This window comes from Mandrillus leucophaeus, unplaced genomic scaffold, assembly GCF_000951045.1.
Source record: "Mandrillus leucophaeus isolate KB7577 unplaced genomic scaffold, Mleu.le_1.0 Scaffold254, whole genome shotgun sequence".
Lineage (NCBI taxonomy): Eukaryota > Metazoa > Chordata > Mammalia > Primates > Cercopithecidae > Mandrillus > Mandrillus leucophaeus.
The window spans coordinates 3,145,072-3,162,969 of NW_012102632.1; the positions used below are offsets into that span (position 1 = coordinate 3,145,072).

A 17,898-nucleotide genomic window follows, 5' to 3' on the forward strand; every position below is an offset into this window, starting at 1 on the left:
CTAAAGAGGCATGTATTAAATATCTTCTGTATAACTTATTCCCTACCATGAAACATCATCAAAATGGAAAGAACCCAATTAATCTTCCTTTTTTTGGTTGGAATATTCAATTTGTATTTATTGATAGTCAATTATGTTCTTTTGGTAGGAAAAGATATCGCACTTCTAAAAATGCATCAGAGTGTAATTGAGTCAAAGCTAACAGGTAGGTAGATTTCTCACTAGAATTAGTATAGTTTCTGAAAACCACCTTCCTTCAATATTTGTAGAAATGCCTCCATGATTTCATCTCTGTTTCAATAAATTGTTGTCTCACTGCTGCAAGATTCTAAAATACAGACGACAACATCGATAGTCATAAGCTGTACGTAAGGTTGCATTCTTAGCTCATGATTTCATTGTGCAGATGGGCACGACAATCACGAGGATGACGGTGCATGCCGCAGCAGCGATCAGAGCAGCTATCTTGCAGACCTTGGCTCGTCTGAATTCAGCTTCTTTACGTTTTAGTAATGAATCGTATCCTGGAGTATAAATGTCTTCCATCCAGTACTCTAAATTGTTTGGGTTTAAAGATTCTTGTGTCTAAAAGCGAAGAGAAGATGTTAGAAATACGGTGAATACTTGAAATCAGGTCAAAGACGTCCTGACAGTCATCACTCCTGAAGCACTTAAGTTGTCTGCAGCTGGGAGTTAGAGACTGTGTTGCATAACATTGCCCCACCAGCCCCTTGCCTGAGGCAGGCTACCACAGGCTCATCCCACATATCACAGATTGCATGGGCCCCTCCCTCACTAAAAATGTCGTGTTGGTTTTGACACAGAGAAACCCAAGGGTCTTTCATCTGTAAGCAAGCAAAATGGGGCTGAGATGAGCAAGACTCTAAACTTCAAGGGCATGCAACCAAGAACAGGCGGGCCCCTCTGCAAGGGAAACAAGGAAAGTCACTGAAAAATGCTTTCTTCCAACAGGCTCTATGAACAGATCTGCTTGAAACAAGGCCATCATAGCATTCTGAAAAGCTTCTACTGAAAAATCAAAGGAATCTCCAAGATGAGCAGTTCAAACAAAATATAAAATATTTCAACTTCAACCATTTATCTGAGCAGGTCATGCCACTGCTCAAAGTCAAGGCCTACTGACCCCATAGCAGACTGTTCCCACCCCAGACCTGCCGTGGCAATGGATCCAGACTTGGTGCAGCTTCCCCAAAGAGAGAGCCCCCACTGACATCTGTCCGCTGATCTCCCCAAGATTAATCAACTGTCATCAGGAGAAATACCACATTTAACCTGTATTGCCTGTGAATCCTATTCCACGTTGACAGTTAAAATCTATTTCCATGAAGAAAGGCAGTGTTCTCATTTTATGGCAAGCATTTAATAATATGAGTGTCACATAAAAGCAACAACACATTGCAATTCCAAGTGAGGCCATTTAAGTCTTTGAAATGCAAACAAAATATCTATTTTGAAGATTTTCTTAGATTGCTGTATGCTCATAAACATGGGCACATTAAAAATTATTCATACACATATACAAACACAGGCCCAAAAAACAAACCTTTCAAAGTTTTAAAAAACTCAGTTGTACCATTTATTGATGGAACAGTGATGATTCTAATGCATGCTAGTAATTCTCTGCCTGACCTTCTAGATTCATTCTGTTTTTTTTCCATCTTGCTCTGTGCCCCTAGGAATATAAACTACATGGACACATCATGGGGACTCCCCTGCCTTCAAGCTCCCAAACCAATGAAGACAAGAAGAAAGAGAGATTGAGGTATTTATTCCCCCAGCTCCCTCCTGGCTGGGCTGCAGTTTGTCAGTGGCCCAGCTCCTACTGGACACCTGCTATCAGAGCTGTGGGTCTCAGTGAGTTTCAGAAACAGCCCCTTTCCCTTGGCCCTTCAGATCCAAGGGTGGCAACAGCTTCCTACTGGTGCTGGTCTCTGGGTGCTTCACCAGCTATTGTAAAGAGTCCGCTCCTTAACTACCCCTTTGAGCACGCCACCTGCCTGCTGCCAGGACACTGACAACCCGCAGGCCCTGCCCCCCTAGGCTTGATTATCTACCTGTTGCTCACAGTCATCTAGCACACAGCTAGGCACACTGTGGCCTGCAGGCCGTATCTAACCTGCCACCTGTCTTTTTACAACCCTTGAACTAAGAGTGATTTTTTTCCATTTTTAAATGGTTGAAAAAAAACAAAAGAATAATATTTTATGACATGTGAAAATTATATGAAATGCAAATCTCAGTGTCCAAAAATAAAGATTTATGGAAACACAACCACTCCTATTTGTTTCCAAATTGTCTATAGCTGTTTTCGTGCTACAATGGCCGAGTTGAGCAGTTGTGAGAGATTATAAGGCCCACAAGGCCTAAAGGGTTTACTATCTGGTCCTTTACAGAGAAAGTTTGCCAGCTCCTTTCTAAGACATGCTATACAACACTGTACAATGGAAAGAGAAGGGGATCTAGGCATCACAGAAAATCTTCCTGGTCCCTTCCCTCACCAAGGCATAATGTTGAGAGACTGCTATTTAATTTCTCAAGTTACGTGGATGGCTGGAAGGTGGTCCTGGACACTCAGGGCACCCAAAATAGAAACCAAGACACTCTCAATGTGGGAAACGTCCTTATTGTACAGGGTGCTCTGTCCAACTCTTCAGCCTTTGCAAGAAACTCCTGCTACAGCATCCTCTGCTAGAACCCCAGGAGCCTCTTCCCTGAGCTTCCCGGAGCAGTTCCACTGCTGCCAAGCCCCGACTGTTGCACCGCCTCCTCCTCCTGCTTGAGCCGCCAAAGCTCTGCCTGCCACAGGCCCTTGGGACCAGTCTGTTCTCCTTGGCATGAAAACATGAAAGCCCTTCAGCAATTTAATAGACACTAAAGAAAGGAGAGATGGACCCAAGATGGGCATATTTTGCTGGAAGACTGGTCTGCAGAAGTGGGTAATGTGCCCCTAAAGGCTGGGAGCTGGTGGAGGGTCATACCAGCAGCCCTCCATACCCTGGCACCTGGAAGTCAGGCTCAGCGCACTATGGATAAAACAACCTGCTCTTCTTCTCAGTCATCCTAGGGCTGGCCCAGGAGCCAAACAGTGTGTAAATAACACATCAGATTTTGTGCTTTAGTCCCTCTGGCTCAGACAGAAGGAAATTGGTTTCCTTTCATAGCTATATACACTATTATGGGCTGGGATTCAGTGTGTGGAATAAACTATTTTTAATTAGTTTTTTCAATAACTGTAAGCTGTAATCGCATCAAGTAGAAGAGAGGTAATACTGAGGTTTCAAGGGACACAGGCAGTTATTAATTAACCCTGGCAAACACTGGAAAGAAGAAAAAGGTTTGCACCTTTGCCTATGCCCTCAAGTGGGAACCACTGATGGCGAATGTACATCTCAACACAAAGGAACTCCGGGAAGATTGTCCAGACACCAACACTGCCCTAAAACTGTACCCGAGTCTCTGCAAAGAGATGAAAAGAAAAAAGGTGGTACTTGCTGCCTTCACCAAGCTCTCAAGGTTGGCTCTTTTTTGCTGTAAATACCCTCATACAGCTATTGAACTCCCTACTTCCTCATATTTTATGCAACTGGATACTTTCTCCTTTGCACTTTTAAGTAATGTCACCTAAAGCTCTATAACCCAAATATCTGTTTTTAATTTTTATAATTTTATTTTTATGCTTATAAACATTGGTGCACTAAAAGCTCACATACCTGTAGGGGGAAAATCTTCCAGCTCCCTCCCTGCAAGCTTTGCAAAGATGTTTCTCAGTCTACGACTCACCTAATTAATCGAACTCTTTCAAGGTCATCCAGTGATACTGGTGAAATATTGATTATTCCGTTGCTTGAGCCATTCACACCTCCAGGTCCTTTCTGACCCCCAGCTGCTCTTGGTATTCTAATTCCCACAGATCGAGGTATGATGCCCATAGCAGAGCTGCACAGGGACCCACTGGAGGGAGAATCAAATCCCTCTCTAGCCTCCTTGCCCACAGGAAGTTGACAGAAGAGGGACTGACCTGAAGGGTCAAGGGGTGTGCAGTACAAGTGGGAATGTAAAATGCATGAGGTAAGAGGGGTGAGGACGGGCTCAGGGTTGCTCCTGATGCCCCCACAACACTCACTGTCAGGGTCTGGCCAGAGCTGCCCCTTCCCATAATTGCTGTCATTTAGGGCCCAAGACAAACAAATGTCATTGCAATCATTTTTTTTTTTAAACAACATAAAACTCCACTAAACTCTTAACAATAGCAAAATGAAATGGCAAGGAAGTTGTAGAAGAGAAAGAACATGAGACTTATTGCCAGATGGTCCAGTATGAATTTAGACTGGTCTGACCTGGGGCAAATTATTGAGCTTCCCGGGTCCTCGATTTCCTCATCTGTAAACTGAAGATGGTCATAACAATTCCTGCCTCACAGGCCACTGTGCCTGGGACTGAGAGACTGTAGAAAGCACTATGCAAAGTTGATTGATTTCAGCGTCATTGACCAGCCCCCAAGGGCCTTCCTTTTCAGTGCCTACTTGATGCCAGGTACTTTAAATATATTATTTTTAATTCTTACAGTGACTCACAAGCTCGATATTATTATGTCCATTTAACAGGTGGAGGGGCTGAACCTCAATCAGATGGAGTGAATGCTTCCGGCCACACAGCGAAGGAGTCCGGGATGAAAACCCAGTGCTGCCAGAATGTGGTCTTTTCTCTCCACCACACTGCACCTCCCACAGCCCTCTTTGTTCTAGAGCAAGGCCACTTCAGGGAAGCCTTGCCATACTGATCTCCACAGGCAGCTCTCACCAACTGTGCTTCACGTGCATGGTCATTCCGGGGCCTGGGTGGAACGGGCACCCCTGGTGCTATGGCCTGGCTGCCTACAAAGCTAAGTGCACAGGTGGGGACAGGGTACTTCCTTTGCTCCTGTGGTGATCTGGAGACACAGATCAACCCAGTGTGAATGGAACCAGGCAGAGTTGCCCACCAAAATAAAAGTGTGGCCAAAACCCAGCCCTGCCTGTGGGTGAACAAAAAACATGCCCTCCAGCCACAACTGCATTCATAGAGCTTCCGGGGATGGCTCTTACCTGGGGCTGCTCCGTATGGAAACATAATCCATAGCTTGGCTCCCACAAATATGCTTATCCCACGTGCTACATATGGAAGGAGAAATCAGCTTGTATTTCATTAAACAGTTTGGCTCAGGTCTTGTGAGCAAATATTAGAATCTGCACTTGGTACAGAGTTGTAAATGCATCGTTAGCAAATCAGATGGCCGATAAAAAATACATAAATAAATCAAGCATTCCTACCGCTAAATGTTTACAAATAAGCAAAACAATGATCCCCTTGTTAAAAGTCTCTTCTGCTCTATGATTTATTAAAGTTCTGAATTCCATGTTGGGGTCCCAGGGAGTTGGAGGGTGTGGAAGTGGGCTGGTTGGTCTAAGCCGTCCGTGATCCATTCCTGCATTTGCCCGGGCACAGCTGGGCTTCCCCCAACCCAGGGACAGTGAGAGGCTCACCTGCAGGTCCAGGGCTGTCAGCTTGCCCTTGTCACTCGCATTCCGTGCATACTCCTCAATGGTCCAAGAAGGTTGGCCCCTCTTCACCTCGGCCAACTCAGTCAGCCGCATGTCTGTGTACAGTGGGTTGCTCTTCATGTGGGCCTTGAGGGAGGCAGGGTAGGGGTGAGGGCTGAACACCTGCTCCACCAGGAAGCCGTCTTTGGGCTGCTTGGGCAGTCGGTGCTGTGGGGGAATGTCGTACTGCCTGTCTGCCTGCAGAGGGGCACAAAGAAGTCCAGACAAGTGGCAAAGATGCCCTGGGATTTCACAGTGCAATTGAGCAGCCAGCAGCTTTCCTGTAGACATCCAGGTAGCAAAGTGCAGTTACTTCCAAGCAAATCGAAAGTGTGAAAACATAGCCATGTTGGGGGAAATTCTCTAGGAAAAGCTTATGATCATAATGTTACTAATATAAACTAACATTTCTGTGCCAGAAAAAGGTTATTTAATGGAATCTTTATGCCATCACTACCATTGTGAATCCCCATTGTACAGGTAGGAAAACGGAGCCCAGACTCAGTAACTTGCCCCAGGCACACAGCTAGTAAGGGGTGGAGCTAGGATTTAAACCTGATCATCTGGCTTTAGAGAGTCTTTAACCACTGATATTAATGCCCCCTCTTTCTATTACCGTTTTATGCGGGGTACAGATGAGTAAAAGTCCTTTCCTCAAGGAACTCGCTGAAAACCCTGATGCTACACTGCTTCTTTGGAAGGAAGAAGCTGAGTCAGAAAGCACGTGTTGAGAGCCTCTACTGATTTTCCCAGGCAGCAGATGGGCCCCTGTCAGAAGGGATACGGCCTTCAGAATAAGAGAGCAGTCTGGGCAGCAGTGTGGAAGTAGAAAGGTGCCTAAAACAGGTGGCAATAGTTTATATTCTGAGTCATTGAATGCAACCCAAAGGTTTCTGCTCTCAGTATACCTGTCCTAAGACTGGGTCAGTGCTCATTTCTGCGACCTCTTAGGACTATGTCCAGACCCTTGGCCAGCATTTGTGCCTTTGAACTATAACCACCTGTTTGCCCATCTGACTCCTCTGCTAAACTATGAGTTCCTTGAAGGCTAGGGATCGTTTTGTTCACCTTTTAATCCCCTTCTCCAGCAAGATGATACCACCAAGTAGAAGACACTCCATGAATATTCATCAAAGGGTTAGAAGCCAATTATATGTAGTCATGTATACAGAACAGAGAGCAAAGAAGTTGTGTATCTCAGTAATAGCAAGAGAAAAAGGAAAAAAGAAGAATGTGAGTCAAGGTGTGTGTACAGAAGGAAGAGAAGGAGAATGTTTAGGTGTGATGCGATGAGAGTTGATGTGCAAGAATGTGGTGGGCACATGTGGTGTATGTGTGTGAATGTGTGGCTTATACACTTGCATAGGGGCTGGAAGCACATGTGGTGTATGTGTGTATGTGTATGAGTGTGTGGATCATATGATTACATAGGGGCTAGAAGCACACGTGGTGTATGTGTGTATGTGTGTGAGCGTGTGGATCATACGCTTGCATAGGGGCTGGAAGCACACATGGTGTATGTGTGTATGTGTGTGAGCATGTGGATCATACGCTTGCATAGGGGCTGGAAGCACACGTGGTGTATGTGTGTATGTGTGTGAGCGTGTGGATCATATGCTTGCATAGGGGCTGGAAGCACACGTGGTGTATGTGTGTATGTGTGTGAGTGTGTGGGTCATACATTTGCATAGGGGTTGGAAGCACACATGGTGTATATGTGTACGTGTGTGAGTGTGTGTATCCTACACCTGCATGGGGACTGGAAACACATCTCCACCTACCAGCAAACCCAAACCATTGACTTTTACCCAAATAGAGCATAACGTTTGGCTATTCCAGACCATCAAGACTGCTGACACTGACACAGAGAACACAGGATAAACCCACACAAGAAAATGAGGTTCCTTCTTATTTTCTAACTCATCAAAGCCAAGTATCTTCTAAGAGACTTCACCAGTTTTTGCTCATCACCACCACCCAACACTCAGAGAGCTCCTATTACATGCAGTGTCTGCACCAAGCTGGGAGGAAGGGTAGATGGTGATAATATAACTACAATGGCAGCCACTGCAGGCATAATTGACATTAACCAAGGGCTATGTGTCCACCACTCTGCTCAGGGCTAAACATGCATTGTCTTCATTTCATCTTCTCATTAAAATTCTGAGGTTGTAAATATTATTGTCCCTAGTATGGATGTGGAAACTCAGGTCAGAAAGGTTAAGAGACTGACCCAACGTCAGACAGCTGGTAAGAGGCAGAGCCAGGATTTGAAACTGTTTTCACTTCTAAGATGGAAAGTTTCATTGCTGCCCATGACTGTTTGTATCACTGAGTTTGTGTTCTTACTGGACAGTCAATACATATACATAATACGTATTTTCAAAAAAAAGTTTGCATCCACTATGTCTGAACAAACAGGAGTAAGGGCTGGAGACCAGCAATAAGCCCTAGGAAAGCTTACAGAGACTTATGAAGTAAGGGGCCTTGAGGGGAACATAGGACTTAGATCAGTACGGGGGAGGTGGACCAGAGAGTCTTGGTGGAGGATTCATGTGAAGAAAAATTTGACAGTGAAATAGGACCTGGCCATCATAGGTGATCAATTAGTGTTTACTGAATCGGTGACCAAATGAATGAGCATGGTTATTTTGAGGAAAAACAGGAAAACTCATCAAGGTAGAGCAGGGTCCAGTCAAGGTATAACAGAGCCTTCTGGTTGAGGAAAGGTACATGAAATTCACAGGGTTGTGAAGGCCTGACTAAGAAGTTTGCAACTCTTTGCGGAGGCAAAGGAGAGTCAGAGAAGAGTGGGGAATAGGGGACCCTGCGCAACCACAGAGAGTGGCATTTTAGGAAAGTGAATGCAGCAGTGGCCCATGAGATGAGATGGAAGGCGGAGAATGTGCCCAAGCATCCCCAGTAGGGGAAGAGCCTTGACTCAAGGTAGAAGTGTAAATGGAAAAGAAGGCAGAGTTGCAGGAGCCATGACAGAACACAAATCCATAGGGTCTGGTAGCTATGCTGGACACAGTGAGCCCAAGAAGAGGGACCAAAGGGGCTTCTTCAGTTTGGAGGATTGCTACAATGCTGACCCCATCCTCACTTCTCCCAGAATGGAAATAGTGAGAGGGAACACTGGTTTTAAAGGAACAGAAAAGCCTGCTTTGGGAACTGTAGATTTTCACATGTAGACAAGATATTTAGGGAAACTGGCCTTTAGCAGTTTGACATATGCAACCAAAGCTCTAAAGGCGGGCTGGATCTGGTCACTACCATGGGAATCACCACCTCAAAGTTGGTGAGAGCCACAAGCCAGGAAGGAGAAATGAGGTTGCAGAAGGGGACAAAATAAAGAGAATGCATCCCCAGCATTAGCAACTTTGTGTTAGGCCTATCGAGCGGATCTGACTCAAGCTTGTGACTGCTCATTCCTGCTGGCTTTGTGAAGCTTTGACATTGGATAGATGGGAGGCATGGCTAGTTCAGTTTAACCTGATATTTCTACAGAAGCACCTAACCATTTGAGTTCTCTAAATGGCCACCGTTCAATGATATCTGAAACCCAAAGCACCAGAAACCTGGCCAGACCCTGGCAGCTAAGAGACAGTGACAATAGAACCCGAGCAGAGGACTGGATCTGGGTGTCTTGTGCCCAGCATGGCAGCACAAACCAAATTCTGGATCCTCTCCAGCACCAAACGTGGTAAGCCGCTCCATAAGGGCAGAGTGGTAATCAGCAGACACCAGAGGTGTCTTTAAAATCAGAAAAAAAAAAAAAAAGACTTCTTCTACTCCCTGCCCTCTTTGGACCCTGAAAATTTCCTTAAAACCCAGTTTTCCAAGCTTTTCCTTCTCAGCACCATTTAAGGAGCTCAGCCTCCTCCCTGGCTTTGAATGTCTGTAGCCCACACCACTGTCACTCTCTGACAACACAGACCTTGGAGACCTCAGGAGCAGGGACTTGTCTGTCCACTGACCTTCTAGAAGCAGGACATGGAATGGAGACAATCAACACACTGAAGTTGTATCACCTTGGCCAGAAAGGGGTCACTATAACCCAGTCAGAATGAACAGGATCGGCCACAGGTCCCACAGAAACAAATCATCCTTACTGCAGGGGGTGAGAGAAAGAAAGGATTCAAGTATATGTGTACACAATGATTCTAGGACTGAGGAAGTGAAGTCTGCTATAAACATGCAAAAGAACTGAACTTATGTGAAACAGCCTCCAACAAGCAACAGTGTAGAGAAAAAAAACTAAAAAGGAAAGGAAGACACCAGATTAAGCATTGCTGTCTTTTTTTGAGACAGAGTCTCGCTCCGTTGCCCAGGCTGGAGTGCAGTGCGTGATCTCGGCTCACTGCAACCTCCGCCTCCTGGGTTCAAGCAATTCTCCTGCCTTGGCCTCCTGAGTAGCTGGGACTACAGGCTCGTGTCACCACACCCAGCTAACTTTTTACATTTTTAGTAAAGATGGGGTTTCAACATATTGGCCAGGCTGGTCTCGAACTCCTGACCTCATGATCCTAGTTATCATTTTACTTCCTAACCATCAATTTATTTTATAATGAAAAAAACCCTCATGCTTAAAAAGGAACATCACACATGCAATGAAGTCCATGAAAGGGATGTGTCAGCTAGCACCCTTTTCAACATTTTCCCTCATGTACCTGACCTGCATCCTGCTATTTCAGAAATGACAGGAAGATACCCTTGGTGATGCTTGCCTGGGCTGACACATTCCCCATTCTATGAAAATCTGTTCTCACACCACCTGTCCCATGAATCCCAACCCTACGTTCTGCTGTCGGCACCATCACAGCATGTGCTCCTCCTAGCTGACGGACAACTTGGCAGAACACACAACCTGCCTATGTTGTCCTCTCTATTCCAATGTGAAAAGCCTGCCAAACCTGGAAGGATAATTGGCACACAGAGGACAGGCCTCTTGCCTGTTTAATGCCATGTTCAAGGCTTTGAAATGTGCCAGGGCTATGATGAAGCTGGTGCCTGATTTTGTGAACTTAAATTTAAATTACCTCTTTAGATTTCCGATGCCAGTCTTTATTATCTCCTGGGCCTGTGTCTTTTATCTCCTCCTCATTGAGGCCCACACGGTTGGTGTAAGTGATGGTGCGCCAGTCTCTGGGCGAGTTGGAGATGCTGGCGATTTTGGACTCCGTGGCACTGTTCTCCTCTGTTAGGGATCTAGAGGATGGCCTGGTGAAGAGGCTTTTTTTTAAGGCCTTGACCCGCAGGCTCTCGCTGTTGCTCCCACTAGCATCAGAGCAGCACCAGTCGGGGTTGTTCTCCAGTTTTGGTCCATGGGAGCCACTGTGTGCACGGAACATCCGGGGAGAGGCACTGTCATCAGACGGAACCTCGCTCGTCAAGGAGTTCAGATCTATCTGCACACTCACCTTCTCAGGCTGTTGCATTTTCTGGTCCAATTTATTTAGTTTGCCCAAGACCTGGGAGATTTCCTCACGGACACCCGACAGGGATTCCAGCTTCCGTTCAATTTCGCCAATCCTGAGCACCAGTTTGCACACACTGGTCTTCAGTTCTTCTTCCGAATGGTGGGTGTTTTCAGGCCGGTTGCCCTTGTCTCCCTTGCTGCTGGGGACCCCATTGGCAATTTTGGTTAAGTTGTGCTCGGGGGAACTATCGCAGTCTGACTTATGGAGCTGAGACAAGGACCCTGTGCTGTTGTAGCAGGACGACTGTATCACTCCTGTGGAGCCACTGATGCTCATGTCATCAAGAAATCGGAAAATGTCACTGATGTCGTCGCTGACAATTTCTGAGTCATCGTCTGAGTGCTTCATGGTGTGCCTGTCACTGTACTTGCCCTGACTGGAGGTGCACAGGTCTCTGCATTTCTTGGGCTCCAGCACGTGCTCAGTCTGGGTGCCCACGCTACTGGTATCTGAGCTGAGCTGCCCACTGGAGCAGTTAATGCTCTTGTCTTTAAACTTTTTGACTGGTTCATGCTTCTCCAAGTCAACAGGGGAGGAGATCTCTTTAGATTTGAGCCCGTTTGGTTTTGCCGCATAAGCAATGGGGAGAATTGGCTGTTGATCCTTTGGCGGGAGGTAAGTCGGGCGCCTGTCTGGGGCTGGGAAATTGGGAGTCTGGCTACTGGCATTTGGATAGCGTAGCCTCTCCTCGGAGGGATTTCTATTGAAAAAGGACCGTTCAAAGTCAGGAACTTCCTCCGTGTTAAGGCTCCAGCTTTTGGCTGGCCAGGGAGTCTGCTTGTTGGGCCTCCCTGGACAGCGCCTGGCTTCTTGGGTTCCCATCACTGGAGTGGGCCCAAAATACGTAGAGGCTTGAAGGTCATCTAAGCTTTCATGCTTTGCTCGCCTTTTGTCAGGAACCGGGGAATACACCGGATTCAGGTACTGGCTGTTATAGGGCATTTCAAAGCTGTGGTTGAAGAAGGGTGGCTTGTGGGGCTCCTTTCGGCTCTGGGGCTCCCCGTGCTCATTCTCTGCTTTGCTGACGGGGCCAACCAAACTGGGGGACACCGCCATCAAATTGTGAAAATCCTCTTTAAAGATATTCCTTTTCTGGACACAGGACTGAACCACAAATGGCTCGTCATTGGAAATGAAGGTCTCCTTGATGCTCTGGTTGATGGGCAGCGAGTCCTGGTCTGAAATGGACTCATTTTCTATGTTCATGGGGAAGTAGGTCCTCTGCATCTCACAAGGCTGAGGGCTGGTCACAGAGTACGGGGCCAGGGCCTGCAGCCTGTCCAGGGAAGCAGCACGGTTTTTCACCTCTTTGCTAACTCCCAACAGGAAATTAGGCTCAGAGGCAGGGACAAACTGCGGGCAGTCCTTGCAGTCCATCTTCCGGCACTTGGACGACTGCCTGGTGGGGTAGCCCCGGCTGAAAGACCTCTCACTCAGCTCACAGTTCAGGGGCTCACACTCGGCTGCATTGCAGATCTCTGTATCCGACCTGCATGATTCAAAGGACGCCTCCTTCTTGCGCACCTTCTGGCGACCCGTAGGCAGCTTCTCCTTGGCTGCCCCACCATTCATTTGGATCAGATTAAATATCGTCACAATATCTGCTGCCACCATGATTTTCTTTGATTGCTGGTTATTCACAGTGCATTTCATCTTGTCTTTGAATAGAGTGGCTGGAAAACTGGGATCGAGACAAGCCGTGTAGAAGAGCACGCTTCTCAGTTTGGCAAGCTGCGACAGATCGAACCGGGCACAGAGAGATTTGCACAGGTCCTGATAAGAAACGGTATTTTGCTTGCTGTCCAGTTCCTCCAAGATCTTCACCAAGAAGAGGGAAGTTTCCTGATTGGTCTCCATGATTTATTACTTGAAAAGCTCGCTGACTACACTGAAACTTCAGGTCAGTTCTGTGGTGGCAATATTGAGAAAGAGAGGAGGAAAAGAGGATGATAAACACCAGTGGAGTTTGAAGTCAAGCTTCTTATAAACCGTATAGAGAAATACAAAGAAAAACATTTTAATGATTAAAAATGTAGTAAGGACAGTAAAAATATTCATAACATTCGATTTAGTAATTTCCTTCCTGGGAACCTACCTTAATGATTAATGATAACAATTATGCTTAAAGGTGTTCACTATGATGGCACTTATAATAATGAGAAAGCAAAACATCTTAAATATCCAAATAGGTGAATACATAAACATGTTATGATATACCATGAATTTCTACAAACATTAAACTACATTAATGTACATTCTTACAATGGAATACTACTCATCAGCAAAAAAGAATAAACCACTAGTATATGCAAGGACATGGATGAATCTCGAATGTATTGTGTGTGGGCAGAAGAAGCCAGAGTCAGAAGGTACATCCTCCACTGCATGATTCCATCTTAATGACATTCTGGAAGACAGATCAGTAGCTGCCGAGAGCTGGATGTGAGGAGGGGGTGGACCTCAAAGGGGCACAGAGAAGTTTTCCTAAATGATATAATTGTTCTACATCCTGGTTGTGGTGGTGGTTACATGACTGTAGGCATTTGTCAAAACTCACAGGACTCTAAACTAGAGAGTGTAAGTTTTACTGTACATAAATAATAACTCAACTTAGAAATTACATAATGAAAACTTTTCTTTTTTTTTTTTTTTGAGACAGAGTCTCGCTCTGTGCCCCAGGCTGGAGTGCAGTGGCACGATAACTATGATATAATATGGAGTGAAAAAATATGAAAATAAATCAGTATAAGATCATAATTGTATAAAATTATGTATTCTTGAAAACAAAAATGAAAAAATAATGTGCACTAAGATGCTAATAGTAGTTAAGTTTGGATTGTAAATATGGATTTTTTTTCTGAATTAGTAACCTCTCTTCCCTAATACTTTATTATGTAAGTTATCAAATATACAGCAAAGTTGAAAGAATTTTATAGTGAACACTAATATACCCAACATCTGGATTCTCCATTAATATTTTACTTTATTTGCTTTATTACATATCTATCCATATTTTCATCATCAAACTTTCTTTTTTCTTAATTCACTTCAGAGTAAATTGCAGACATCTGTACACTTCTTCCAAATACTTCATCATATATATCATTAACCCAAGTTCAATAATTGTTCACAGATTTTCTTTTAATGTAAAATGTACATACAATGAAGTGTAGAAATCTTAAGGGTGCATTGGCTGAAGTTTCAACAATTATGTATGCCTGCGTAGAAACTGAAGCCCCTGTAAAGAACTAAAATGTTCCCATTGCCCCAGAAAGTTCCCTCACACCCTTTTCTGTTCAACCACTGTTATTTTTATAGGTTTTTTTTTAAATCATTTCCCATCTTTTCTAAAATTCTTTACAATGAGCATTTGTTATTTTGTAAGCACCAAACAATAATAAACGTTACTTTGAAATTGAACAAAAACAGTACATTAACAGATCTTGGATGGGCAAATTAAAAATACCAAACCAAACATTTAACAACATTTCATTAGAGAAGGTCTTCACCCTTGGTTGATAAACATAGATGCAGGTTCTAAGACTTGCAGAGACACATCAAATTACACATTGTGTTCATTTCCCTGGTCGCATACTGCTTAGAAAATTAGTATTTTGATAACTGATTTATTGATTTTAAAGCTAACATGTATCCAACCCATTTTCTAGGGGAATGGTATATTTTCTTTGGATTACATTTTAGCAGCTCGAGGTAATGAGCTTTCTCTCCATCCTGAAGGCAGCCACTCCCACAGGGCTTCTATAAACATTAACCTGGTTTCTCCCATGAATGTCTGGAGGGATATGCAGAGACCAGTGGTTCGCATTTTCTTGCAAGGAAAAGGAAACAAACCCTTGACAGGTTCTGTTCCTGCCCAGAACAAGTCACGGGGAAAACCATTTTTTTCCATCCCGCCCCAGCCTTCCAATCCATCTGATGGAAGCATTCTGTGTCCAAATGTTCTGGCTTGTTAAAGCGGTGGACAACCTGTCACATGGGGTCTCAAGTAAATGAATGGGTATAGATATCAGAGCACAGGATCAGTGAATGTAATTTTGGGAACAGCAACTACAACTCATGCATATATTTTATAGCTTGGGTGACACGAAGCACTTTCAGGACTTCTAAGCTAATCCCATGTGTGTTCTACCATGTACCTCCCAGGAAAACCCAACACTTTGCTTCTCTGGGAAGATTTCTCAACTTTCTATCCTACTTTGCATGGCAAAGGAAGTCTTAATCCCAGGTCAAAAACCCTATTTGGAAAACCAAGGCCCAGTGTCTCCTGAAGTGAATAAAAGAAGTACAAATATGGTAAGCCTGAGTTATATTTTATCAAAACTGAAATTAGGAGGTCTGTGGATGGAAAGAGGTGCATGGACATGCGTGCAGCACAGGTGCATGTGATGATCAGTTATCATAGAGAAACTGCACCCAGATTTCCTACAATGCACCAAGGAGAACCAGAGAGGAAGAAGAGCAAGAGGAGAGATGGATTGAAAAATCGGTTTCCAGGCTCTTAGCAGTGGAACAGGATCCAACCTCCAGCATGAAGCCCTGAGCAATCTGCTTTATTTGACCACACAAACAACTGTGTAGGGCAGGAAGAGCACCCGCATGTTACAGATAAGGAAACTGAGGAACTCAGAGAGGAAGTAACTGTATAATCCGGAGAGGTGATATGAGTTGCTGGGGGTTCAGTATTGGGTTAGGGGCCCAAGTGGACTCCAACCCAGGTCTTCTGACGCTATTGAAGGGGCACTAGGCTCAATCGCATGCCAGGAGGACAAACATCCACCGCCTACTGACAGAGGTGAATGAGGGGTGGAGGAGCCACCGTGGACTGACCACCTACTATGTGCTGAGGCCTTACATGATTTTAAGCAACAGCTCAGAGAGGGGGGCACGGACATTCCCCGGTTATTCAAGAGAAATGAGGAAAAGGAGGCTAGAGAAACTCCACTGAGAGCATGACGCATCACAGTCTGAAGCCGGATCTGGTCAAAGAGCAAGGCAGAAATAGCCGCCCGGAATCTCTGGGGGCTGAGCAAAACTGCCTTGGGACATATGTGCATGCACCCCCCCCACACACACACACAGCTTCACACTTACACAGACTCACCCATACACTCACACGCAGACACATTCACATAGTTTCACTCAGATTCACCTAGACACACCTACACGCACTCACACAGCTTCACACTCACACAGACTCACCCATACACTCACATGCAGACACATTCACAGCTTCACACTCACAGAACTTCACTCAGACTCACCTAGACACACACTCACACCCACACAGCTTCACAGACTCACCCACACACACTCACACTCAGACTCACCCACACACTCACACCCACACTCACCCAGATTCACACCCACATACACCCACACACAGACTCACCCAGACACCCCCACACACAGACTCACCCAGACACACACACCCACACACACTCACACCCACTCACACACACACTCAGACACCCACTCACACCCACAGCCACTCACAGACTCACCCACACACACCCACATACACTCACACACACTCACCCAGACTGTCACACACACCCACATACACATTCACAGACTCACCCATACACACTCACAGACCCACTCACACCCAGATACACACAGACTCACACCCACACACTCACAGACTCACACACACCCACATACACACTCACAGACTCACCCGTACAGACTCACCCATACACACTCACAGACCCACTCACACCCAGATACACACACTCAGACTCACACCCACACACTCATAGACTCACCCAGACACACACCCACACACATAGACTCACCCACACACTCATATAGCTTCACACCCAGACTCACACCCACACACACTCACAGACTCACCCACACACTCACAACACACAGACTCCCCCACACACTCACATAGCTTCACACTTGCACAGCTTCAGTCATGCAGACTCAGAGACATACACATACCCAGACACACTCATCACAGCTTCAGTCATACACTCACACACATCCAGACACTTGCACAGCTTCCCACTCACACAGCTTCACACTCACAGAGACCTACACACACACGCTCATGCACATACAACCACACATTCATACACTCAGGCATACACTCACACAGACCTACACTCATACACACCCGCATGCACACTCTGTCGCACTTCCACGTACCCGTGTGTATACATAATTCACACAAGTACTCAAGCTCCCACACATCCACAAACACATTCACACCTCTGCACACACACATTCACAAACACGTATACACCCACACACAGGCTCACTCACAATCCCCACACCTTTTCTCTCCTAGGTGTCTCTTAGCTCTGTCCTCAGGGTTTAAACTTTCTTAAGATCCCAGCACATCTCCACATGCATATTTTGGGGGTTAAGCAGTGAACAAATCCACCCTCTCTGGCGTTTGGGAAGCTGACCCCCATGATGCCGCACATTGCCTGCCGACAAGATCTGCAAACACAGCCACTGCAGCACCCTGTCACCCCATCCCCGGGGGAAGAGCTCCGCCACCTGGCTTCAGAGCTCCTTGACCAGGAACAGCCACGCCCAGCGCGGCAGGGAAGCTGGCAGGAGGAGCCGGTGAGCAGCAGAGATCCGAAAATCATGAGACCAGACTGGGGATTGCCTGCAGCACATCAGGCCCCCATCGGGTCCAACTGACTGCCCAAGCCAACACCGCAGTCCAGGCCTCCCCTCCCCTGTGTCTCACGCAGACCCGTCTACTTGGAGGCCTGCTGCCTGGGCTGCCCACATCTCCCCGCAGTCCTGCTCACCCACGCCGGCTCCTGTGACAG

At 45.8% G+C, this 17,898-nt stretch overlaps 1 protein-coding gene across 1 annotated transcript; it reads right to left on the bottom strand.

Moving 5' to 3' along the window:
- Positions 1–387: 387 nt before the first annotated feature.
- Positions 388–12,988, bottom strand: KIAA1024 (KIAA1024 ortholog). The gene is made up of 3 exons (XM_011983713.1): positions 10,643–12,988; positions 5,544–5,798; positions 388–585 (listed from the first exon to the last, which is right to left on the bottom strand). The coding sequence occupies exons 1-3, from the start codon at positions 12,938–12,940 to the stop codon at positions 388–390; spliced, it is 2,751 nt and encodes a 916-aa protein (XP_011839103.1). The 5' UTR covers positions 12,941–12,988.
- Between the last annotated feature and the right edge of the window lie 4,910 nt (positions 12,989–17,898).

Bases quoted from the DNA above. Each gene is read 5' to 3' on its own strand.
- KIAA1024 (XM_011983713.1), bottom strand. From the start codon at position 12,940: ATGGAGACCAATCAGGAAACTTCCCTCTTCTTGGTGAAGATCTTGGAG. The intron at 5,799-10,642 runs GTAATTTAAATT...GCCCCTCTGCAG, and splicing joins GGCATCGGAAATCTAAAGAG to GCAGACAGGCAGTACGACAT. The intron at 586-5,543 runs GTGAGCCTCTCA...CTTCGCTTTTAG, and splicing joins TGACAGCCCTGGACCTGCAG to ACACAAGAATCTTTAAACCC.